General features: G+C 49.0%; 1 protein-coding gene across 5 annotated transcripts in view; it reads right to left on the reverse strand.

The window, feature by feature from the left end:
• Positions 1–1,828: 1,828 nt before the first annotated feature.
• Positions 1,829–25,272, reverse strand: part of LOC125444923 (rho guanine nucleotide exchange factor 40-like) — a 47,498-nt gene continuing 24,054 nt past the window's right edge. For 2 of the 5 annotated variants that reach the window (XM_048517693.1, XM_048517691.1), the window contains exons 7-19: positions 25,019–25,135; positions 24,084–24,182; positions 22,738–22,865; positions 20,241–20,358; positions 16,160–16,740; positions 15,037–15,283; positions 12,004–12,090; positions 11,176–11,400; positions 10,686–10,847; positions 9,783–9,945; positions 8,547–8,699; positions 8,347–8,450; positions 1,829–5,121 (exon numbers count right to left, since the gene is read on the reverse strand). In XM_048517693.1, the coding sequence (XP_048373650.1) occupies positions 5,026–5,121; positions 8,347–8,450; positions 8,547–8,699; positions 9,783–9,945; positions 10,686–10,847; positions 11,176–11,400; positions 12,004–12,090; positions 15,037–15,283; positions 16,160–16,740; positions 20,241–20,358; positions 22,738–22,865; positions 24,084–24,182; positions 25,019–25,135 (2,280 nt within the window). In that variant the 3' untranslated portion in view covers positions 1,829–5,025. Of the gene's footprint in view, positions 5,122–6,580; positions 6,635–8,346; positions 8,451–8,546; positions 8,700–9,782; positions 9,946–10,685; positions 10,848–11,175; positions 11,401–12,003; positions 12,091–15,036; positions 15,284–16,159; positions 16,741–20,240; positions 20,359–22,737; positions 22,866–24,083; positions 24,183–25,018; positions 25,136–25,272 lie in introns of those variants that run through there. The other 3 variants (XM_048517694.1, XM_048517692.1, XM_048517695.1) reach the window with 3 other exon arrangements.

Consider the following 25,272-nt stretch of genomic DNA (forward strand, 5'->3'; position numbering starts at 1 on the left):
CATAGTGGCTTAGGAAGGGGTTGGGCGGAGGATACGGGAGCGAGAAAGTGGGATTCGCATCGGGGGTCGCAGAGGGACGCCGGATTCGGAGTGGGTGGCCCGGCCCCGAGGGAGGGGGCCGCTGGATCTGGCGGGCGGGCGGGATCAGAGTTTAGCCTGGCACGACCTACTTGGTTAGATCGTGGAGGGCAGAAGAAGAGAGGGAAAAAAATCAGCCATAGTGGCTTAGGAAAGGGTGGGAGCAGGACACGGGAGCGAGAAAGTGGGATTCGGATCGGGGTCGCAGAGGGACACCGGATTAGGAATGGGTGGCACGGCAGGGTTTTGAGATGGAGCCCTGCCATTGCATCGAATTTTCTCCCCTGGCACAGACAGGCTGTTGTAATGGAAGCAGATTTAGGGCGACGGTGTCGAGAGACAGGATCAGCCTGTCTCAGCTTGCTCTGTCGAGGCGGGCAGGGCACCATCTTGGCACAACCGAGCATTGTCTGCTCTGCTGTGCTCTTGGGGGAGAGAGAACAACAACAAAAATCATTCTTTTGGCACAGGCTGTTGTTTGGGATGATGGAGGGTATCGCTTGCAGGGGAGGCGGAAGTGGGACGCTCACCACCAGCAGCGTGTCATGGTCTGTTCTCCTTGTGCCACAACATGAGGAAGGGGAGCACCAGATTGGCACGAGCAGCTTGGGAGAGGCTAAGCGTGGTCCACATTGCAGGACCACAGTAGAGGAAGGCACAGTCTTGCTTCCTCTTCAGCTGTTGGCGCTGTAATATTGGCATAGTCTTCTCCTGTGCTGTAATATGGGGAAGGGGAGCACTGGATTGGCACGTGCAGTTGGGCAGAGGCTAAGCCTGGTCCACATTGCAGGGCCGCAGCCGGGGGAAGGCACCGCCTCGCTTCCTCTGCAGCTGTGGGCGCTGTAATCTTGGCATTGTCTGTCCTGCCTTGGCAAGGAGAGGGGGAGGGGTGTCCCTTGGCATTGCAGGCTTTGTTTGGCTGGGGCAGAGAGAGGGAGGGATGGGAGTGGGCAAAGCGCTGCTCTGTCACCACCTCACCGTGGCAGAGGCGAGCTGGGGGGGGGGGTGCGTCGGGAAGGTGCCACCGATGAAGAAAAATCAAGCAACGTCAGCAGTGGCGCATCAAAGTTACAGAGGAAGAGGCCTGGGCTATTGGGCCTGGGTATGAGGCCTGTTGGAAGGGCCTCTCTGTGTTTGCGGCCAGCGGTCAAAGGGATGGGAAGAGGCCCATTTTGGTTGCCTGGCAACCACAGGTCAGCTTCTTACCGACCTCCTGTGTAGGCCTCTGAAAGAAAGGAGTGGAGTGTTTGTCTCCCGCCAGCATTGTTTGTCTCCCGCCAGCCCCCCTGAGGGGGCAGGGGGAGAGCTTTCCCCAGGGAAGACAAAATAGTAATGACAGTACATTCCTTTTTTTTTGTCTTGGGGAGGAGGGCTCACAAGGTATGCAAAGAAACAAGTCTTATTCTAACCCTGTTTGCTTAGAAGTAAATCCCACTAATTGTAGTGGGAGTTACTTCCAAGTGTGCATGCATATGCTTGCAAAAAAATAAAAAAGCTTCCAGTTGCAAAAGAGAGGGTTGCAGGAAACTCTTAACCTTTTAACACACACACAACACACACACACCAGTCAAGGAAAATTCTAGGCTGGTACCAAATTGCTGGTTCTATTATTATGATTATAAAAGAGGCTGGGAGGAGTGAAATGGTCCGGGCAAATCATACCCCACTTTTAAGTTTATAAAAGACCATGGTAAAGTGAGGGGAAATGTACCCTTTTGCAGTTAAGGAACTGAAGCACAGAAATGACTAATATGGTTCGGCATGCTTTTTATATAAAATAACGTCTTGATAGACAAACCTGATTATTTCGACGAGATTACATGGTTGGCAACAGTAACTGTTAATTTACAGAAACCCAAGGTGTTTTGCTCAGTACCTTATGAAGGCTTCGGTTCACGGGCAGCAGGAGCGAAAAAGCACACCTCGAACACATTACATATTGGCCTGTTCCCAGCTGGCTTTTGCAAACACCTGGTCTTAAAGAACCACTCTTGGCGTATTCCAGCTTTTCAAATGCTGCATGTCTCAATTAAAAAATGCAGGTTTTTTTATTTCTCAAAAGCCAGCTCTCTAGTGCTGTGGCTTCCCAGACAGCTAAGCTGCCCCTTTGTGGTAGGCCCCATTTTATGGAAATGGCATAAAAGCCCTACCTGACTGGAGGCTTCTGGCTTTCCCAAATCAAGCTTAATTCCTTCCTTCCCTTTCCGCTGCTACTGAGAGCACTTTTGCACATGCAGAATAATGCAATTTCAGTGCATTTTGCAGCTGGATTTTACTATGCAAAATGGCAAAATCCACTTGCAAACAACTGTGAAAGTGGATTGAAAGTGCATTATTCTGCAGATTAAAAAAATCACAGATGCTCTCATTTTGAGTAGGAGCCTTGCTTTTTTGCTGGTGTGCTTTCTCCTCACAAAACTTGCCCCCCCCCCCAAAATTTCACAACTGCACCAATAAAACACTGTCACATCAGACCACAGATTGCCGCTATGGATGCATGTGACCAAATACGCTTCTATACAAAAATAATACCCATTTGCAAGTAGCGGGGTGGCTGTTTTGTTCTATTTTGCCCCGTTCTCCTTACTACATTCCCATCCCACTTGGCTTTTGCCACGATCCCCAGCATAACTTTTTGGGGTGGTTAAAGGAGAGCCTTTCTCCCCTTTTTATCATCACCAAAGCTGCTGTGATCCCATCCAGAAAATCAAATGTCACAGAAAGGTTTGTGTCTTGCCCTCTCACCAACATGCTAGCTTTCTACATTTGGGGATTTAAAAAAAAATTGGTATGAAGGAACATTTGACTACATGAACCTCCACCTGAACTGTTACGGTCCAGACACATGCTTATCACCTCATCTGGGAAACCTTGGCCTATGATGCCAACTTCGGGGTTTGAACACTGCTGTCGCTAGTGATTAGGGTGAATGACAAACTAGCACCAGGATTACTAAAAAAAGTGGTTCCATTTGGGGGAATTCATGCTAAGTAATGGAGAAAGACCCTGCCCTGGATAGCTCCGGCTAGTTTGATCTTGTCAGGCCTTGAAAGCTTAGAAGACAGCTCTGGTTAGTATTTAGATGGAAGACCACCAAGGAATACCAGAGTTGCTATGTTGAGGCAAACAATGGCAAACTACCTCTTTGTCTCTTGCCTTGAGAACCCTATTGGGTTGCCATGAGTTGGCTGAGACTTGATGACACTATGCACACAGTGAAGAAGGGTTGCTGTAAACCTACCACTCTCTAATAGGGAGCTGCACCACAGCTTGTACAACAATGCTGTGAAATTCCATGGAGCTGATAGAGACCCCGTCCCAGTATTTGAAAAAGAAGAAATAGGTCGACATCGTACAGTAACTACATTCAGCATAATGTTTGAAAACATTCATAAGGTGGAAATTGACTAAATGGTAACCAGCCTCGGGAACCTTCTTTACAACAAACGTTATTATCCCCCCATGAACTTCTCTGCTAGCATCTTTTAAAGCTTTTTGCATCTTTTAAGCACTAAGTGGCTTTACTGACTTTGTCATGTAGGCAGATGTTTGTGTACACGATAGGTCCTGGGATCAAATTCTGGACGTATCCTGCCCATGGAGGTAGGTTAGTGAAATACAAGAACTATCAAATAGAGACAAGCGGTGTGGATCCAGAGTCGGAATGGCAAAAATACCACTGAAGCCACAGCTTACCACGCTAGCTCCAAAATACCCATAATCCAGACAACCGGAGACAAAATAGAAATTTCACTGCAGAGGTGTTCATGGAACATATAGCTCCAGCAAGTAGTTCAACCGTTGCCAAACTCAGCTCAGGTTGAATCCTTGCTCGGCCACCAAAGTCTGAAGGTTACCTTGGGCCGGTCACACCACTTAGCCTAACCCACCTGACCGAGTTGTCGTGAGGATAAAATGAAGGAGGGGACACCAGTGTAAACTGTTGTGAGTCCTCAACGCGGCAAAAAGAGCGGTATCAACGAAGTGAATACATACATATCAATGTTCATATTGCCATTTTTGTTGCTGCAACAGGGAAAGGCATTTTTATGCTTTTATGTGCAGGCTTTACCACCTCAAAGGTAAACTGAACGACGCGAGCGGAGACAAGAACATCAGCTCCGGTGGGCGGTTGTGGGTGTTAACGTTACCGAATGCGCCAGCTTGTCAAAACTTACTGCACATTTTTTTTTAAAAAAAAGAATTAGTATACCAGCTTGAAGCCTTATCTTTGGCTCTAATTAAGCTTGGCTCTAATTAGGCTTTTTAGTCGTTGGAATCAGCAATGAACAGCTGCTCTCCTGAAGAACTCAGCACCGTCAATATTGCTGTATCATTCCTTTAAGTTAGATGGCTCTGCAGTGTTTCTGGGCTAGGTCTGAGCACCTTCTTTGAAAGGGGTTGCGAGGGGCCGTTCATGTTCCATAGCAGTCTGTTCCTCTCGCCCGCCATGGGCCTCCTGTAGTTTGGCCAACCACCATAATCCAGGTTCTTCCTCTCCTCTCTCGCCAGTCAAAGCAAAATACCAGTTGGCCTAGACAGAAGCTGGGACTGGACACTAAGCAAATGAGCATTCAGAATCCTCAAGGCATCAGCCCAGTTGATGGCGGCTACAAAGTTCATTTTTCTGATTTATTGTGTCCATGGTCAACACAAAGCTCTTTGGTTTGGACTTTTTTTTAAACTAACTCTTCTGACCAGCAGCAGCAGCATCGTCTGGGCCAACGATCTCCAATAGTTCTCAAAAAATGGTGGAAAAGGCACTGGATGGATGCTTTGAGACAGGACAGAGTCCTTCCAAACTTGAACAGAGGTGGAGGGAGCTACATTTTCCTATGGGGTGGCAGCAGGTAAAGGAAGGCGGGAGAGTCATCAGACGACACGGCGGGAGCGTGTCACAAACATGAACCCCTGCACGTTTCCCTCCTGCCCGTGGTGCTGTGAGGCTCAGACTGTCCTGTTCCCAGAGCCTCTAGGGACCGAATCCTGCCGTCCGTGGCTAACGGGGGAGAAAAGCTTCCGATGCAGACTCCACACCCAACGCTGCAAAAGAAACAAGACTGGTGAGTATCCAGAAGCAGAACTCTGAAACATTTTGTTGGCTAACTTCAAAGGTCTTATTCTTTGTTTTTATCGACATATTTTATACCAGGCTCCCTGCAACCTTAATTCTGAACAATTCCTAACTCTTTTACATTCTGACCTTGTGTGTGTGTGTGTGTGTGTGTGTGTGTGTGTGTGTGTGTGTGTGTGTGTGTGTGTGTGTGTGTGTGTGTGTGTGTGTGTGTGTGTGTGTGTGTGTGTGTGCGCGTGCGTGAACAGTTGGTCTGCCTTTGCCTGCCTTTGCAAGGGACTCTGGATTTCCTTGATTGTCTACCATTCAAGCACTATACCAGGGCTGTCCTGACCTTGACTAGCTAATACAGTGATGGCGAACCTTTTTGAGACCGAGTGCCCAAATTGTAGCCCAAACCCCACATTTATTGCAAAGTGCCAACCCGGCAATTTAACCTGAATGCTGAGGTTTTAGTTTATAAAAAAACGGTTGGCTCCCTCTTCCTACGCCCCACCGGCTTGAGCAGGGGCCAGCCTACTCTAGCCTCCAGCAAGTCCCATGTGTACCACTCTGTGCCTCTCTAGCATCTCTGCCTCCTCAGTGCCCACCCACCCCCCCTCGGGCAGCAGCCACCCGGAGCACAGGCACCAGGCCCGCCAGCCGAGTCCTCCCTGCTCACCAAGGTGCACACATGTTGTGCTCAGTGGCCCAGGCCAACCTAGATGTGTGTGTGTGGGGGTGTGTGTGTGATTTTCTGCCCCCCACATGACAAACTCTGTGTGCGCATGCCCACAGAGAGGGCTCCGAGTGCCACCTCTGGCACCCGTGCCATAGGTTCGCCATCACTGAGCTAATATAAATGATATGCTCCTCGAGAGGGACCTCGCTATTTCTGCGTTTTGGGCACCTCTTTTGCATCACGTTAAAACTTAGCGTTGCGCCTCCAAAAGGTTTCACAATAATCACTGCAGTCGGTCTTGTAAAGTAGAACTAGTATTATTATTTTTTCTCGTACTGCAAATCTCAGGCTGAGAAACAGCGGCCTTCGCCTAGGGGAATCAAAGTTCATGCCTCAGGTTAGATTGGAATCAGAGCTGTCACTGTTAGCCACGATGCTCTGCCAGCGCGATGGACATTAGCTGAATTTTAAACACGTAGCAACGCGAAGACAACTGGAAGGTCAGCGAGGGTGGCACAGAGGACAAAGAGGAGATGCAGGGCGGAGAAACACAAACTGGTTAATCAAGGCATCCGGACGCAAACTCGCACATCCGACAGAAATTGAATAAAGTCTTCCGACGAGGGGAAAGTATCCCTGAAAATGCGGACTGAGAGAAAGGCATGGCGAAATGCGGCGTGTTAACACTTTGGAGAAGACGGCAAGAGGAGATAATGTGGGAGGAGGGGGTTGCTCCAAGGCAGAGAGGTTTGGCACGGGCGCTGTACCTGGCCGCCACAGCCTCAGAGTGGGGTCACTGGTTCGCCGGCAGCGCCAGAGCTCTGGCAAATAAAGAAAAAAAATACACAAGGCTATCAGGGACCGTGGGATGAACCCTGGGTGAGGAGGAGGGGGAAATGCTCAAGAAAGAATAGGAATGTCACATAATCTGGCATGTAAACACTTGTCTGTTCAGGCAAACAATCTTGTGGTTATCAGCAGCCAAGGCAGAAGGGTCTCTCTCTTGCCCTCACGGTGGAGATCAGTGTGGATAACATAGCTGTGTGAGGCCTGCAGGGGCGTATCTACCTAAAACGGTGCCCGGGGCAAGCCCGGGTGGGACACGGTTGAAGAAGAAGAAGAAGAGTTTGGATTTATATCCCCCTTTCTCTCCTGTAGGAGACTCAAAGGGGCTTACAATCTCCTTGCCCTTCCCCCCTCACAACAAGCACCCTCTGAGGTGAGTGGGGCTGAGAGAGCTCCGAAAAGCTGTGACTAGCCCAAGGTCACCCAGCTGGCGTGTGTGGGAGTGCACAGGCTAATCTGAATTCCCCAGATAAGCCTCCACAACTCAAGTGGCAGAGTTGGGAATCAAACCAGGTTCCTCCAGATCAGAGTGCACCTGCTCTTAGCCACTGCTCTTAGCCACTACGCCACTGCTGGCCATCCCATTTACAATGTCCAAGTGGAGATTGTGAATGGGCCGAAATAGCTCACTCCACCTCCCTCCACATGGCCCCACACCCAACCTCCACATGGTGGGGGGAGCAGAAGGGGCCCGTTGGAGCATGGCCCGAGCCACACTCGAACTGAAGTCAGCTGCTCTGGATCCTTAGCTTTGTACTGTTGTCCCTGCCCCCCAAGCTCCATCTCCAGTCAGATGGAGTTTGGGGGGAGGAGCCAAGAGTATAAAGCTAGAGGAATTCAGAGCAGCCAGCTTCAGTCTGAGCTCAGCTGAGGCCAGGCTTGGATCTAGCTCTAAGCTACTGGCCGCACCATAGAGCTGGGTCCAATCCTGGCCTTAGCCAGGCTCAAGCAGGCCCTGGCTGCTTCCATCTCCACGTGGAAATTGGGTGTGGCAATTGTGGATGTGGGAGATTGGAATGGGGTGAGCCCTGCTCACCAGTCTTCAACCACTCTCCTGAACGGGGAGTCGCCACTGGGGGGACGGGGCTCGGCTGCAAAATGTTGGGTGTGGCAATTGTGGATGTGGGAGATTGGAATGGGGTGAGGAGATTGGAATGGGGTGAGCCCTGCTCACCAGTCTTCAACCACTCTCCTGAACGGGGAGTCGCCACTGGGGGGACGGGGCTCGGCTGCAAAATGTGCCCCCCGGAAGGCTTGAGAGCCCCTGTAGATATGCTACTAGAGGCCTGTGGGTAGCTTTCCAGCCAAGTTGCATGAACCCTTGAAAACCGTAATAATTTAGTATCAATTTATACAGTCGCCAGAATCAGCTTTTCCTGGAACGTACCGCTTCAGATTGCAGCGGCAGCCTTTTTAGCTTCTTCCCCTCGGAAAGACGGGCGGGAGAGCTCAGGAAGGAACCCAGCCTGTCAGGGAGATCTGGAGACTCAACCCTGTTCCTTGGCATGCTGATTCAGCACAGGGCAGGGTGTTCTTTTTGCTCGCAAAGAATTCACAGGTGCAAACCCCACCTTGCAAAAGCGGCCAAGGAAAACCTGTGCCCAGGTTGATTCCACTGAGTGCATAAGCAGGCCCCAGAGTAACTGGCTCCATCGCCACAGACCCACGTGAAATGGCATGCACTCACCGACTGGTGGTGCCCCACAGCAGAGCTACTCCCGGGCAAGGATCTTGCCAGGCCAGATGGTTCTCGGTGGCTTGGGGACGGCCCTTCTGAATCAGAGGTCTCTGCTAGGGGGAACAGAAGAAAAGCTATGTGTGAACATGGAGCAGAAAGTCTCCCAGAAGGCCTGGGGAGAGGGGTAATGAGAAGAGTGGAACACTCACCCCTTGGGATGGGCTTGACATCTAGGTCCCACTCTTCTTCCTCAACGTGCCCAGGCAGTGATAGCCCAGAAGGAGGGCCAGGGCCAAGGCCAAGAGGGGCCAAACGCTGGGCTGGGCAGGAGGATATGCACATGGAGACTGCCGGATGGGCAGCTGAGGAGAGAGAGAGAAATCTTCAATGCCTTGTTCCACAAAACCTCCCGTATGTCATATCTGTAGCTGAAATCTCCCAACTCACCAACCAGATGTGACGTTCCATGCGGCCAGCGGTGGGATTCAAATAATTTGACAAGCGGTTGTTTACAAGCACCATTTTAACAACCGGTTCTGCCGAAGTGGTGCGAACCGGCTGAATCCCACCACTGAATCCCACCCGGTAATTCTTTCCCACATTCAATTCATGTGGACGAGAACCAGCTTTGTTAGGGACAGGGCAGATTACCACAGTTCACACAGTTAGTTCACAGAGACGTTATGTCCACAAATGCATTGCCCACATTGTCTACATAAAAAAGGTCTTGTTCAGTGATGCCTCAGGAAAGTATCCTGGAATTCTCTTCTGCTCTGCATTCCGGGAAGGAAAACTGACCCTTTCTGGCAAGCAACATCCCATAACCTGCCCCTATTCTGCTAACAAAATGCTGGGGGGAAGAATTAGGACTAATAAAAGGAAACACTTCTTCACACAACGTGTGATTGGTGTTTGGAATATGCTGCCACAGGAGGTGGTGATGGCCACTAACCTGGATAGCTTTAAAAAGGACAGATTGATGGAGGAGAAGTCGATCTATGGCTACCAATCTTGATCCTTCTTGATCTCAGATTGCAAATGCCTTAGCAGACCAGGTGCTCAGGAGCAGCAGCAGCAGAAGGCCATTGCTTTCACATCCTGCACGTGAGCTCCCAAAGGCAACTGGTGGGCCACTGCGAGTAGCAGAGTGCTGGACTAGATGGACTCTGGTCTGATCCAGCAGGCTAGTTCTTATGTTCTTAAGTTCTTAACAATTCTATTTAGTGGGAGGTATCTTCAAAGAGGCCATGGCTACCTCATCTTCAAAAAAGAGGTCAACCTCCTGGCCTCAAAGCTTACTTTATTCTATTTCAACAAAAAAAGTAAAGCACAGGAAAGATTTATTGAAATTAAGGTAGCTGTTGTCATGAATCTTATAGCCCTGATCTCAGCCTCACCCAATTTGATATCCCTAACCACCATCTCTCAGGTATTTCCATACCCACCTTGTCTCCACAGCAGCTGGGCTATAACATTTGTCCACTGATGCTTGACCTCAGGAGAGGCGGCCTGCAGTGTGTAGGCCTGTCGGGCTGGTCCACGTCCAAACCACAGCTCAAAGCGTAGACCACTGGGTCCCACGCTCTCCGTCAGCCCCATACAGGCCGTCTGTGTAAAAAGAGGCAGGGGTGGGTCAGGGAAAGTTAGGGTCAGTGCTCTGCTGGGACCAGTGAAACCAGGAAGCAGGGCAACCAAGTGAAACAACAGTAGGCGGAGGGGAAAAAGAGAAGACTTCCCAGGCTAAAATGCAAGACTATGAAGCCATCGAAATTGTGGTATCGACTGCTACCTCAGAAGCAATGGATTTTTCTCACACCAGATTAGTCAGCAGTGATCTAGCCAGTTCCCTAGCTAGCTCAGGTGGAATCTCTTTTCTCCTGGTTTGAATCCATTGCTTCTTGTCTGAGTCTCCGGAGAAGCAGAAAACAAACTTGCTCCATCTTCAACATGACATTCCATCAGCTCCAGCGTGATGTAGCGGTTAAGAGCAGGTGGATTCTAATCTGGAGAACCGGGTTCAATCCCCCACTCCTGCATCTGAGTGGCGGAGGCTTATCTGGTGAACCAGATGTGTTCCCGCACTCCTACATTCCTGCTGGGTGACCTTGGGCTAGTCTCAGTTCTTCGGAACTCTCTCAGCCCCACCTACCTCACAAGGTGTCTGTTGTGGGAAGAGGAGGGGAAGGAATTTGTAAGGCACCTTGAGTCTCCTTACAAGAGAGAAAGGTGGGATATAAATCCAAATTCCTCTTCTTCTTCAACCGCTAGAGTCTGTGTTGTGAAGCCATGCCCTCTTCCCCCTGGGGCTGCACAGCTCCCAGCACCGAGGAAGGAATCACCCTGCTCACCTGCAAGGCCTGTTTGCAGACATAGCCACCCTCGGCTCCCTTGCACTTGGTGAAGAGAAGCAGCCGCTCAAAGAGGAAGACATGTCGCTGGCACTTGCGCCGCCCACACACCAAGGTGAGCTCGCCACACTGCAGCAGCGGCCCTTGCTCAGACAGCTTCATCTGCAGAGACATGGAAGTGCTAATCAGATCGAGGAAGTCTGTTGTCACTGCCAGCAACACCCCAAACAGCAACAGAAGTGGCACTAGCCCAGTTCACTTGCAGGATGCTCATACCTACTGTACCCAGAGGCTGGGTACCCCCCTTCAGGAAGGGCAGAAAGGTCAAAAAGTGAGAAAGGACAAACTGAACAGGAATGAAAGCACCGAACAATGGGGATAATCAGGCCAGCACGGGGTTAAATGGCAAGGGAGGAAGCAGAGCATGCACAGGGGGAACTGACAGGAAGGAGGATGCAGCGTCACATGCCGGGAGCGCCCGTGCGCTCACCTCGCAACCCCGGATCTGCTCAGCAGCCAGCAGGTCCCTGCCTTGCTGCTCCGGGGCTTCCAGCAGTTGCTGGGCCTCCTGCAGGGCTTGGCGGTCGGGCCCGCGTTCGAGGTCACACTCGCGTAGCAGCTCACCCAGGAAGCGCCGATATCGCTCCAGCTGTTCCAAGGGCTCACGCAAGACGTGTGCCACGTGCCTGTGCTCACGCGGTTCTGTCGGACCCTTCTGGAAGGAGAAGGAAAGAAGGCAGCTGAGTGCGGTGCAGCAGTGGTCCGAGGTCTTGTTGAAGTAGGACAGAACAGACTCAGCATACGATCCCCTTGTTTCATCCGCCTGCTACGAAACCCTGGAACCCTGGCTGCCATGGTGCCAGACACAACTTCCCCGAAACAGCATAGTATGTCCCAATACAGAGAGACAGTGCTAGCTCCTTACAGATGGTCAGCTAGTGGCAAATCAGTTTCCCATGAAAGGGGTCCATTTTCTCTGCACCAGAATAAGCATTTCCTGTAAGAGACTATCAGGCGGGAAAAATCCAGTAAGGAGTCAAGGCTAATATTTTATTGACCCACAATGTCAGGGTTCATAAATTGATGCCTAGGGCTCATCCTGGGCACCCTCCCCGCACCCTCCACAGCTGCTCCCACCTTGAACTCCCTATGGAGTTCGGGACCAGAGCGTATAGTCTTGCAATGCGCCCCCAGGATGTGGCGCCCAGGGCTCCAAACCCACCCTGCACCCCCTAGCTATCCCACTGCTCAATGTGACCTGCCCCAAGGACAGTGTTCAACCTCACCCCCTGTATTTCTTTGTGACCACAGCACCTACCTTGCTGGTGGTTCGAAGCGAAGCCAGGGCAGCCTGGAACTTGTAGTGATCTTTGGCGTAAATGGCATAGAGTTGAAACTTCTCCCCCTGCAAGGTAGGAGAGAAAAGGGTGCTCTTATTTACCTGGCCTAGCTGCAATCAAGAAAATCTGGTGTCTGTGACAGAGCAAAGCAAAATGTGGAGAGTATTAGAGAAGCTATTCCTTCTCCTACCTTGCCAATTTTTAAAGAAAAAAAAGGCCCCTTCCGCACACGCAAAATAATGCATTTTCAAACCACTTTCACAACTGTTTGCAAGTAGATTTTGCTATTCCGCACAGCTTCAAAGAGCACTGAAAGCAGTTTGAAAGTGCATTATTCTGCATGTGCGGAATGAGCCAAAGAAACTGCAAACTGAAAATATGAAGAAAGGGCATGACTATCGTTCTTCCTTGCCCTTCTGCTGGCCTTTTAGGATTGGCTTGGGACAACAAGGTAGGCAATTTTAAAGAATTGGCTTAAGTATTATGAAAAGATTATGGGAGAATGTGGAAACCAAACATCTTCTATCCTGAGTGCCAGTGGGACCCATGTTGGCTTTTTGGAGGAAGATTCAACTTGCCACAAAGGCTGGGATGTGAAGTACTGGGTGACCTGGGCTGAGTGGGCGATAGGGCGAGCTCAGAAAATGGCAAGGAGGAAGTTTGGGGACTACAGAGTGGCACGAGAAACGTTTTAAAGAGATAGGCACAAGAGAATGGCTAAAATAGAGGATGTATTTAAAAGTTTTGAGGCTGGAAATAATGTTGTATATTGCCTTGAGCCTCCTGGGGAGGGCGGTTTAAAAATGTAATAAATAAATAAAAATATTGTATAGGGAAGTGCTACAGATTGATTGGATTGATTAAATTTTCTGTTAAATCTTAGTACACTGACCCTTTACAGTCAACCTGTTGCTTGTTGGGAAGTAGGCTTATTTTCTGGTAAAAAAATTAGCAGTTGCCCTCTGGATGGAGTCTTAATGAGACTGCGAAACGTGGCATGCATTTCAACAGTCAATTATTATTCATTAGATCAATGTTTATTCAGATAGTAAAGTTACCAAAATAAATAACACGGTGTTATGTTATTGTCAAAGTAAACGTAAGTCTAAAAGTAAGTTTAAATATGCTGCGTGCTGTCGCTTTACATTCTATTTCTTTCTGCCTATTTTCTGTCCCGACAAGAGATGGTTTCTCTTTGTTTCACCCAATGGCTTATTCAAGGGACTTTATGGCTTCAAATACATAAACAACCGAAAACCAAATTAACGTATACATAGCATATTCAATATCAAGTGAATGATTATTCTACAGAAATGAAGATTTTCTTTTCTGTGCTGGCTCCTATCGGGACAGAAAATAAGCAGAAAGAAATAGAATTTAAAGCGGCAACACACAGCATACTAAAATATGTTTAGACTTATCTTTACTCTGACATAAATGTAAAAATGTGTTATTTTATTTACTTTGGTAACTTCACTGCATGAATAAACATTGTTCTGGTGAATAATAATTGACTGTTGGCCCTTTCCACACAAATCCTTGAAAATATTTGCAAACACCTCCACACATACCCACGCTCACGCACTCGAAATGATTCTTGGCTGCCATTTTGTGATCATTCCAGAGGGGTTTTTTTGGGGGGGAGGGGGGGTTTGATTCTCCATGGATTTGATCCTATGTTGCTTCAAAGCCTCATGCTGTGATTCTCATAAGTTGTATTCACGAGGCTTCAAAATTCAACCCCCCCCCCGTCCCAATTGTTGTTTTTTTTAATAATGAAGATTAACAAGTGAGCTGATGGAGCGAGCTCAGAAAATGGCGAGGAGGAAGTCTGGGGACTACGGAGTGGCACGAGAAACGTTTTCAAGAGATGTGCACAAAAGAACTGCTAAAATAGAGGATGTATTTAAAAGTTTTGAGGCTGGAAATAACATGTTTTTTTGGGGGGGGAAACTACGTGGAGCTCCTCGGAGGAAATGTTTTATTTCCTGCCCAAAATGTTTTATTTTTGGTTATGTGGAAAGGGCCCTTGAAACACATGCCAATTTCTGCACAACTTCATTAACACAGCATATACTGTTAGGGTTGTCCCTCTCCTTTTTTCCCCCCTTAGACTCTGGATGGAGTAAGCAACAAAGGGATGCAAGAGCTGTGAGGCTGTTCTACATTTCAAAAAAGAAAAAGAAAAGCAGGAAAGCTCAGCCTTGTGTGGAACTCACGTCCCTCTGCTTGGTAGAAGCAGGAAAGCTCAGCAAGTTGTGTGGAACTCACACCCCTCACCCAGTGGTGGGATTTAAATAATTTAACAACAGGTTCCAGTGGTGGGAATTCAAATAATTTAACAACTGATTGTTTACAAGCACCATTTTAACAACCGGTTCTGCCGAAGTGGTGCGAACCTGCTGAATCCCACCACTGCCCTCACCCCTAATTGCCAGCTGTAGTTGTGGGGGTGGGGAGCTGTACTTAGTCAGCGAGTGGCAAAAAGCACTCTGTACATTCTCAAAGATGCTCTTGTCCTTATTACTACTTCACTTATTCTATAGCATTGAAAGAGGAAAGACTTCTCAGGGCCACTGTGAGCCCCATCACACCTTGGAGGAGGAGAAGAAAAGTAGTAGTAGTAGTTTGGATTTATACCCCACCTTTCTCTCTTGTAAGGAGACTCAAGGTGGCTTACAAGCTTCTTTCCCTTCCTCTCTCCACAACAGGTGGGGCTGAGAGAGTCCTGAGAGTCCTGTGATTGGATCAAGGTCACCTAGTAGGCTTAACGTGGAGGAGGGGGGGAAACAAATCTAGTGTACCAGATAAGAGTCTGCCACTCAGGCGGAGGAGTGGGGAATCAGACCTGGTTCTCCAGATTATAATCCACCTGCTCTGAACCACTACACCACCACTGAGGAAGTTGTGTCAGTAAGCGTGAGGGGAGAATAGTGGGTGCACGTGGACCCTCCTCACACTGAGGAATGGGAGCCGCAGCGGTGGGCCGTTAGCCGTGATAGGGCACTCACGTGACGCAGGAAGCAGCTCCCAGCACGCGACGGGTGGTTCATGCATCCCTCCAGCTCACCAAGCAGATTGCTGCTATGGAAGGCTGCCAGCTGGTCTCGTGTGGCTCGCAGAGCGCTGCCTATGCACCTTAGCTCCACAGGCAAGGCCTGCCTCCCAGGTTCCTGGGCCAGGGACACAGGCTGAGCCAGGGCACTCGCATACTCCCGCTCACACTCCAGCATCTCTGCCAGAAGCTGCTGTTGGACCCTGGGAAAAAAGGGAACGAGAAGATATCACACGCTTAGCCTTAACACAATTTGTGGAAAGGGGGCACAGTCCAAGCCGCCAGTAAGTGAGGGAGCTAGGGGCAGATTTTGGCGGCAGCTGAAAGACAGCCAGTCCTGTCCAGCAGGAAGTCACAGAGCTGTCCTTTGCCGGAATGAGGCTCACGAAGTAGAATGTCCTGAAGAGTCAAGCCCTGTGTAACCCCTGAGGAAGACAATCCTGAATTCAAGACAACCCCCCCTGCTAACATGTTTGTTTGGTTATTTATTGGATTACTTATACCACCCACCCCCAAAGGGCTCTGGGCAGTTTACAACATTTCCAATTCAATAATATAAAACTCAATTACAAATATAAAACCCATTAAAATTAATAAATTAACAAACACAGTACAAAACTAGATGGCAAGATGGTAATCCAGTTTTTTTTTATCACGAGGGTAGACTGAGTGGTAGCAGCATTAGATTACACATAGTTCGCTCATCAGTTGGAATATAGGAGGTGGCAAATCAACAGCTACCCCCGTCCCCCAAAGGCCCAGCGGAATAATTTTTCATTGGCACACACCACTAATTTATGTAAGAATTTGAGAAGGTGCCGGATTTTCAAAACAGCCCTTCGGGGTGGGGGGTGGGGGGGCCTTACCTTCTATTCATGCAATTTATGGAACAAAAGAACAAGAGGTGCTGTTTGGTCTATCTTGCACCAGAACGTCCCGGGACGGCCAGGATTGTGTAGTTATTTCTTGAGATATACAAAGCATTATGTGTGGCCTTCCTCCCAGTCCCAACTCCGAATTGCAGCTGGGCAATAAAAGTTGATAGAGACCCACTCCCTCCTGCCTGTTCCTCCACTCACCCAAGGCAGCGCCTTCTTTCCGTACGGGGCGTGGCCCCCCAGGGTGCTTCAGCAACGTGTGTCCCGCTGCGGCTTAACAGCACGTGCTCGCGGGGTGAACAGCTCCTATCCGCCAGTTCCCGGCTGCTGACCTCCAGGCCGCGGATATGCACGCTGGGGCGTCCGGGGTCACTCAAGCCGTGCAGTGCCAGGGGAGAGGGGGGAGACATAAACAGGTGGGAGTTTGCGGGAGAGCCCCCTTTCTTTTTGCTGATGTCCGCAGGATTGCTTCGAGTAGGGGAACAACATGGGGAAGGCTTGGGGCTGGAGTGAGGCTGGAAGAGAGAGGTCAGGCTGCACGAAGAGCCAAACCTGCCGCTCAGGCCCCAGCCATGCTTGGGCGAGGAAGATGTGCTGATGCTGCAGGCGCGGGGCCGTGGGGAAGGGGAGGCTTCTGGCGTCTTTCCTTGGAACCTGGGGCTCAGCAGCAGCATCCTCTCCAGGGATGCTCCCTCAGCCACCCTCTCAGTGGACCTCCTCTCCTCCATGCTGTTGCCGATCGCGGGCAGACGCGTCTTTTCTTCCACGGTTTGATGCTGAGCCTGCATCAGAAGAAGAAGAAGAAGAGTTTGGATTTATATTCCCCCTTTCTCTCCTGTAGGAGACTCAAAGGGGCTTACAATCTCCTTGCCCTTCCCCCCTCACAACAAACATCCTGTGAGGTAGGTGGGGCTGAGAGAGCTCCGAGAAGCTGTGACTAGCCCAAGGTCACCCAGCTAGCGTGTGTGGGAGTGCACAGGCTCATCTGAATTCCCCAGATAAGCCTCCACAGCTCAGGCAGCAGAGCTGGGAATCAAAACCGGTTCCTCCAGATTAGATACACGAGCTCTTAACCTCCTACGCCACTGCTACGCCACTGAAACAGATAGGACTGGCAATCTTGGGCGTTGCATCCATGCATTACGTTTATTTACATATCCCACTTGTCTCCCCAAAGGAAACTCCAAACAGATTGGAACACAGTTCTCCGTTCTCTTCCTGGCTTTCTGTGAAGTAGGTCAGGCTGGGAGTCTGCGGAGGACCAAGGGAGTATGCTCAGGCCCAAAGTAAGCTGCCATGGTAGAAGTGGGGATTTGAATCCAGGTCTCCCAGGATCTTAGCCCGACACTCTATCCATCATATGATGCTAGCTTTCTGGGCAAACCAAGAAAGCGTGAGATACAGACAGAGGTGGGATCCAGCAGGTTCTCACAGGTTGCCGAGAGTAGGTTACTAATTATTTGTGTGTGCCGAGAGGGGGTTACTAATGGGTGATTTTGCCACGTGACTTTTGCCTTAGTTACACCCCTCCTCTCAGCAGTAGCGCACAGAACTTGAAGCAGTCTAGCAGGAGGTGCACCGGCGTGCGTGGCAGCCTGCGCCTGTGTGCATTCGTTTCCCGCCCAAGGACCAGCGCAGCGGCTGCATCCTTGCCACAGCAATGCCCCGCCCCTGGAATGCCCCGTCCAGCCCCATTGGCGCTACGCCACAGTTTGAATCCCACCACCATGGGAACCTGTTAGATCCCACCACTGGATACAGGGAACCCTGGACAATCCCTGAAAACTTCCACTAGGGGACTGCACTGTTTCTTATGGCTATCATTCCTATTTTACCATGACTTTTTAATCAGGTTGTTACTCCTCCATCCCCTACCCACAGAGTCTTTAGCAGTTGCACAATAAGCAGAAATTACAGTTATCCCTTCCACGTAGTGACTTGCTACATCGTGGTTTTGAAATATCACGAGTCAGCGTAGGAAATTAAATGGGATTTTGGGGGGGAGTTTTGTGGAAGCTGCAGAAGAAGAGTTTGAAGAATTGGATTTATATCCCTACTTTCTCTCCTGTAGGAGACTCAAAGGGGCTTACAATCTCCTTGCCCTTCCCCCCTCACAACAAACACCCTGTGAGGTAGGTGGGGCTGAGAGAGCTCCGAGAAGCTGTGACTAGCCCAAGGTGTGGGAGTGCACAGGCTAATCTGAATTCCCCAGATAAGCCTCCACAGCTCAGCGGCAGAGCGGGGAATCAAACCCGGTTCCTCCAGATTAGAATGCACCTGCTCTTAACCTCCTCAGGAACTCAGGAATGCATAAATCAGAGATATAAGATTGTATAATATCAACACATTTTATCTTTTGATACCATAAATATACACAATTTCTTCTTTTAACATTAAAATAAAAGAAAACATTAAGATTTCTGTGGTACGAAAGAAAGGCCAAATTTTTTAACACAAGTTTCTAGATGGCGGGGACCACCACACCCCTAACCCCTGCGATGCGGAAGGGATAACTGTGAAGAAGAGCCATTCTGATGTAGTTGTTATAATGTCAGACTAGGATCTGAGAGATCCAAGTTCAATTCCCCATTCAGACATGGAAGCTTGCTGGGTTACCTTGGGCCAGTCACAGGGTTGCTGGGAGGATAAAAATGGCAAAGGGGAGAATATAGTAAGCTACCGTATGTTCCCTTCATGGAGAAAAGTAGGGTACAAAGGAAGACAATAAATTTAAAAAATGCCACAGAAACAGTTTCCCCTATGGTGCTATCCACATACATAGATATCAAGGTATCTGTCCCTATAGCCCAGTGATGGAGAACCTTTTCGAGACCGAGTGCCCAAACTGCAACCCAAAACCCACTTATTTATCGCAAAGTGCCAACACGGCACACGGCAATTTAACCTGAGTACTGAGGTTTTAGTTTAGAAAAAACGGTTGGCTCCGAGGCGTGCGTTACTCAGGAGTAAGCTTGATGAAGCAACCGTGCAACGCTTTGAAAGGGTGAATCAGGACCCTAGGAGGGTTTACTCAGAAGTAAGCCCCATTGCCAGCAACCAAGCTTACTCCCAGGTAAAGGATCGTGCCCAGACCAGCCTCTGTGTGTGTGTGTGTGTGTGTGTGTGTGTGTGTGAGAGAGAGAGAGAGAGAGAGAGAGAGAGAGAGAGAGAGATTACGTGTGCCCACAGAGAGGGCTCTGAGTGCCACCTCTGGCACCCGTGCCATAGGTTCGCCATCATTGCTATAGCCCAGTGATGGTGAACCTTTTTGAGACCGAGTGCCCAAATGGCAACCCAAAACCCATTTATTGCAAAGTGCCAACACAGCAATTTAACCTGGATACTTAGGTTTTAGTTTAGAAAGAGGCTCCGAGGAGCGTTACTTGGGAGTAAGCTTGGTGAAGCAACCGGGCAATGCTTCGAATGGATGAATCACAACCCTAGGAGGGTTTACTCAGAAGCAAGCCCAGCAACTGAGCTTACTCCCAGGTAAAGGATCATGCTTTAGTTCTTCCCATGAAAATCAGTGGGGTTTTCCACACACACCCCCACGACAAACTCTGTTCGCGTGGGCCCACAGAGAGAACTCTGAGTGCCACCTCTGGCACCCGTGCCATAGGTTCGCCACCACTGCTATAGCCTCTTACTGATCTACCCCACCCTGTCAGCATCTACGTTCTGTCCCCCTCAGAATCATGGCACCCACAGACTCCTCACACACACACAGCATAAGGAAATTTGGCTCTTGCACGCCAGTGAAAACCCAGTCATCCTTTTCAACAGTCCCAACAGGACAGACATCCATACTTACTATAGACCTGTGGCGGTATGAAGTGCCATCAAGTCACAGGTGATTTATGGTGACCCCGTAGGGTTTTCAAGGCAAGAGACATTGAGGAGTGGCTTGCTGTTGCCTGCCTCTGCATGGGGTGAGAGAGTTCCGAGAGAACTGTGACGGGCCCAAGGTCACCCAGCAGACTTCATGTGGAGGAGTGGGGAACCAGACACCGTTCTTCAGATTTGACTTTACCCCACTGATTTTCGACAGACCAAGTGAACAGATTTTTCTGACAACACCCAGTTTCTCTGAGTTTATTTTCAGCGTTCAGTCCCATTACAGGGAGTGGAAAGACAACATTCAAAGGTTGGGAGGAGACCGATTCTTCACTGACTCGGTTTTATAGAAAGCAAACACAGGCTACCCACTGGTATTAAGTTCTGACCCGGTTCCTCAAGACCCCAACTTCCCCACAGGAGCACAACAAGGTGCTTCAGAAATTACCTGCGATTTTTCCCGTTCTTGCTGCAATGCCTCCAGGCGCTGGTTGCTGAGCTGGACTAGACTGTGAAGAGCCTCATCTACCTCTTGGTATAGCTTTGTGATAGCGGCAGTCTCTGTACTGCAGAGGGAAAGAGCAGGTCATTCTGGCTTCTCTTTGCCGCACAGGATAGCATCCTGACATGAGAAGAAGGAGGCGTTTGAAGGGCCAGAGTAATGCCAGTGGAGGATCAGGTCAGGAACAGAACGTTTGGCAATGACTTCTCCTCCAGCCCTTTTGGACTATGCAATTGTGGGGGCCATTTGGAGAAAGAAAGAAAGAAAGAAAGAAAGAAAGAAAGAAAGAAAGAAAGAAAGAAAGAAAGAAAGAAAGAAAGAAAGAAAGAAAGAAAGAAAGAAAGAAAGAAAGAAAGAAAGAAAGAAAGAAAGAAAGAAAGAAAGAAAGAAAGAAAGAAAGAAAGAAAGAAAGAAAGAAAGAAAGAAGCTTTCCAAGATTGCTTATATTAACAAAAAAGTCCTTCAGGGATTTGCAACATGTAACCATATACAACGTTTAGTCTGTGTGTGATTGTTGCTGCAGCAGTCTCCAATTACATTCATCAGTTACTCCTAGTACACTTTTCAATCGCCTTCCGCTTTAAAATCACTCTGTCCTAACCTTATTTTAGTAGTTCAATATGAAATTGACAAAGCTTATTCAATCAACCATGCCAGTTTGTATCTCTACCTGAATGTCAACACTGCAAGTTCTATGTGAAATTGACAAGGCTCATCCAATCAACCCTCCTTTTTTGTACCTCTGCCTGATTGTTGACATAGCTAGTTTATTTGAAATTGACGAAGCCAGTTCATTATCAATTTCCTCCTGCAAAAGCAACTTATCAATTTCACTCATTCCTAACTGCAGACACAGTTTCTAATGTTCCAGGTCTAATGTTCCAGGTCTAGTGTCACATTGTTAATATGATCTGACAAAGTGATTTTTAAAAATTCCTTTCGAAAACAGAGGATGAGGGGGGAGGAGAACATGGCCGAAGGGGAAGCTGGGAGTTTCAACATGATCGCATGCTCAAAGGAAGCCAGCTCAGAAATGGATTGACTAAAACATCGCAGTAAAATTGCACAGAAAAACAATGGAAGAAAAATGAATGGAAAACATTTCCAAAACCAAGTGGAGGGAAAAAAAAACATGTGGAATTGTTTTTAAAAAGTAGCATTGGGCAGCAAGAAAAACTGGAAACAACTTGTGTGGAATAGGACTATATTCTGGATGGCCAATGGAGATTTGACCCCAAAGAATAAAGGCATGCTGCCCCGGCAATAAACTGCCATGTTGCCTCTGTGTATTTCTTCCACAGCTGCAATGCAAGCAGCTACTCTCACTTCCTACAACACGGAAGAAGAGGTGCACCTGGAAATCTGTCTTCCCGAGGTAGTTGCCCAACTTCTAGTAGGACTTGCCCCGGAGTGCACAAGCAGCCCTCATGAACCTTTATGCACACAGTAATTAGAATTGCCTCAAGCATTTCACTCTACAGGGTTCATTTAAAGCCCAGGAGGCATAACAGAAGAACACTGAAATGGCCTAGGTGTCAACTGGCAGTGTAATTGTTCAACATCACTGTGTTGAAGCACAGCCATTCTGGAGGAAGCGTGCCTTAGAACACAGGCTGCCAGTTTAGTTTAGTGGTTAGAGTTTTGGACTAGGAACTGGAAGATCCAGGTTTGAATCCCCACTCTGCCTCAGAACCTCACTAGGTGCCCTTAGGATAGGCAAACCTTCCATCCTCACAGGGTTGTTATAAGGTTGAAATGGAGGAGAGGAGAATGGTGGAAGCCACTTCGGATCCTTATTGGAGAGGAGGAGGAGGAGGAGGAGGAGGAGAAGAAGAAGAAGAAGAAGAGTAGTAGTTTGGATTTATATCCCCACTTTCTCTTCTGCAGGAGACTCAAAGGGGCTTACAATCTCCTTGCCCTTCCCCCCTCACAACAAACACCCTGTGAGGTAGGTGGGGCTGAGAGAGCTCTGAGGAGCTGTGACTAACCCAAGGTCACCCAGCTGGCGTGTGTGGGAGTGTACAGGCTAATCTGAATTCCCCAGATAAGCCTCCACAGCTCAGGCGGCAGAGCTGGGAATCAAACCCGGTTCCTCCAGAAATAAACAAAGGAGAAGGAGGAGTTTGGATTTATATTTTTTCTCCTGAAAGGAGACTTGAAGTGGCTTACACACTCCTTTCTTCTCCTGACAACAGTCACCTTGTGAGGTAGGTAGGGCTGAGAGAGCTGTGACTAACCCAAGGTCACCCAGCAGGAATGTAGCAGTGCGGAAACAAATTTGGTTCACCAAATAAGAGTCCACAGCTCATGTGGAGGAGTGGGGAATCAAACCCAGTTCTCTAGATTAGAGTCCGACTGCTCTGAACAACTACATCCCACTGGCTAAACATGAAAGGGCATGAATAGAAATGGCATGAGCTGCTGCTTGTCTCTGGCTCCTTACCTGTGTGGCCCTAGTGTGGGCAGCTGTGCGAGCAAGGCCCCACCGTGACGCTGGAGCTCCAGGAGCTGGGGCTCAGACAGCAGTTTCTGCATCATCTCTTGGTGCGAGGCGATTTGTGCCGACGGCTCCTGCGGGGAGGAGAGGCTGGTGAATGCGGCAGAGTGAAGGTGGCAGCAGTGGAGCTGGCAGGAGCCCAGCAACATTGTAATACAGGGTATCAGCATCCACCCTGGTAGATGCAATTAACACTGGACAAAATAGTCACAACAATGCAAGGCAGCAGAGCAAACTCATCGGGCCTGTGTGTCCTTGGTTTCTATCAGTCATGGGGGAAGGGCAGAGGGCTACGCAGAATAGTGAAACCCAATTTCCCAATCACTGGAAATCTAGCTTGGGTGCCCTGATCCCTAAGATGTTTAGGCTTATTTTGCACCAAGGTGGCAACTGTTTGTGTGGTCTGTCGCCCTTCAGATAGCAGCTGGATGCTGATGCCCTGTATTACAAGCTTGCTGGATTCCTGTCTGTTGTTTGGGACAGCCAGGCTTCTTTATCAGCTCCATGTTGTTAACTCCCCCCACCCCCCACCCCCCCAAAAAAATTTCCTTGCAGAATAACAACTAGGTGTCAGGAAGAAGAGATCCAACCTAGTTCCTCGCTAACATGTTCGTGTCCTTCGTGTGGGGTGTTGCTTTGTTTTGAGGAACACCGGATCACATCATCCCCCACGTGCAGTCTGAAGAAACGCGGCCCAGAGCCAGGTTTGGTGTCTACCCCAGTGAGAAGCAGGCCTCTGTTTTTCAGCCTCTTAACTGTGACAGTATCTTTGAAATATGCACACTACACAAAGGTCTCACTCTCTTTGATGCAGCTGCTGTGTGCCCTGTGACTATTTTTTAGGATTATCATAAATTAAATGCAGCACATAGAACTGAGGCAGTGTGCATGCTTGGTCGACAATGCGACAATGTTGATGTTCGAACAGTTACTACATGCGAGTCAGGAAGAGCTTCCACTTATTTTGAGCATCAGCTGCTCATTATCATTAACAAACGAATCCTCATAACAGGGCATGAATCAATTACAAGAATGGAGCTGAAGGTAATGCTGTTAGGAAGCTCTAGAGCATAGGTGTCAAATTCGCGGCCCTCCAGATGTTACGGACTACAGTTCCCATAATCCCCTGCCAGCATCATGCTGGCAGGGGATTATGGGAACTGTATGTAATCCTGCCTTGGAGAGACACATTACCACAGCCTGTGCTCTAGAGGTTCCGGGAGGGGCTGAGGATGCTGCTTCCATTCACAGAGCTAAACTGCGCATGCTGGTGGTCTCTGGAGTGGGGCTACCTGCTGACTCGCTGCTGTTCCCACTGCCTGCAGGCGAGCGTTGGCTTCACACACAGCTTTTAAGACGCTACAGCAGAGGGCCCGCAGTTGCTCAAGAGCCTGTGAGGAGAAAATCAGCATCACAAAATGGCGGAACGGGCATATACATGAAAGTCACCTACAACAACTCCCCTGCTCTAGGATTTCTGATCAAAACGGTACTTGTGGCTGAGAACACAGGGCTTATGCAAGGTGCAAGGATAACTCAAGGTCTGGATGAGGTTGGGTGAAGAGAAGGTTCTCTTAGGATTCAGGGAAAACCTGGGAGTTATTTATTTATTTGTTTCTAACCGCTGTCCCTGGTCATACAGGCTCTGAGGGGTGAACATCAATAAATATATAATTAAAATATATACCATAAAAACCTGCATGATGGCAGGCAACAGCGGTACTGGGTGAGCATATGAAGGGCTAAGGTAGATGATATGGGTCTCTGCAAGCGGGCCCACCATTTTAGTAGCGAATTCCCACCTGATAATTCCTTCAAAATGTACCATAAAGGGCTGGTTTTGGTCAGGATTACTCCAGCACAGGTGAAGAGTGGGTTCCGGCCTCCCACTACCATTCTTCTGACCTGAAACTGTGCCGAGGGGCATTATTTGTGTTCACACTCCTCTCCAGTACCATTTGGGGTCAAAAATCAGTAGGGAGGGAAGGCAGGAGCCCCTCCTTCTCCTCGGCAGGGTGGTTTCAACTCGAATTGGGCCACTGCAGCACCATTTAAAGGAGTTCCCAACTAGGAACCCACTACTCAAAAATGGCAGCCATTCCCAAGGAACATCCCTATTGTCTAGTTTGGCCCTGAGTATGAAGCGAAAGGCAGAATTCCTGTCCCAGGTTGGAGGGAGGCTCCATGAGGGCAACACAAGGCCCACATCATCCTGAGTCTCTCTTACCTGGTGCACTCCCACCCATTTGTGTGGCGAATAGTGCAGGGTCCCACCCAATGCAGGAATCAGCTGGTCCTGGGCCGCGTAATGGGGCAGCTCAGGAAGAGAAAGAACCACCACCTCCTGCAGATGAAAGAGATTGATTCAGACCCAAAATGTTCCCATAACTCAATGCCTTCAATACTGTCCAACCATCGACATTTGAAGACTGCAGCCAGAGGGGCGCTGGCAACAGAATTGAAGATGAACGAACATCCTAG

This window comes from Sphaerodactylus townsendi, linkage group LG15, assembly GCF_021028975.2.
Source record: "Sphaerodactylus townsendi isolate TG3544 linkage group LG15, MPM_Stown_v2.3, whole genome shotgun sequence".
Taxonomy (NCBI): domain Eukaryota; kingdom Metazoa; phylum Chordata; class Lepidosauria; order Squamata; family Sphaerodactylidae; genus Sphaerodactylus; species Sphaerodactylus townsendi.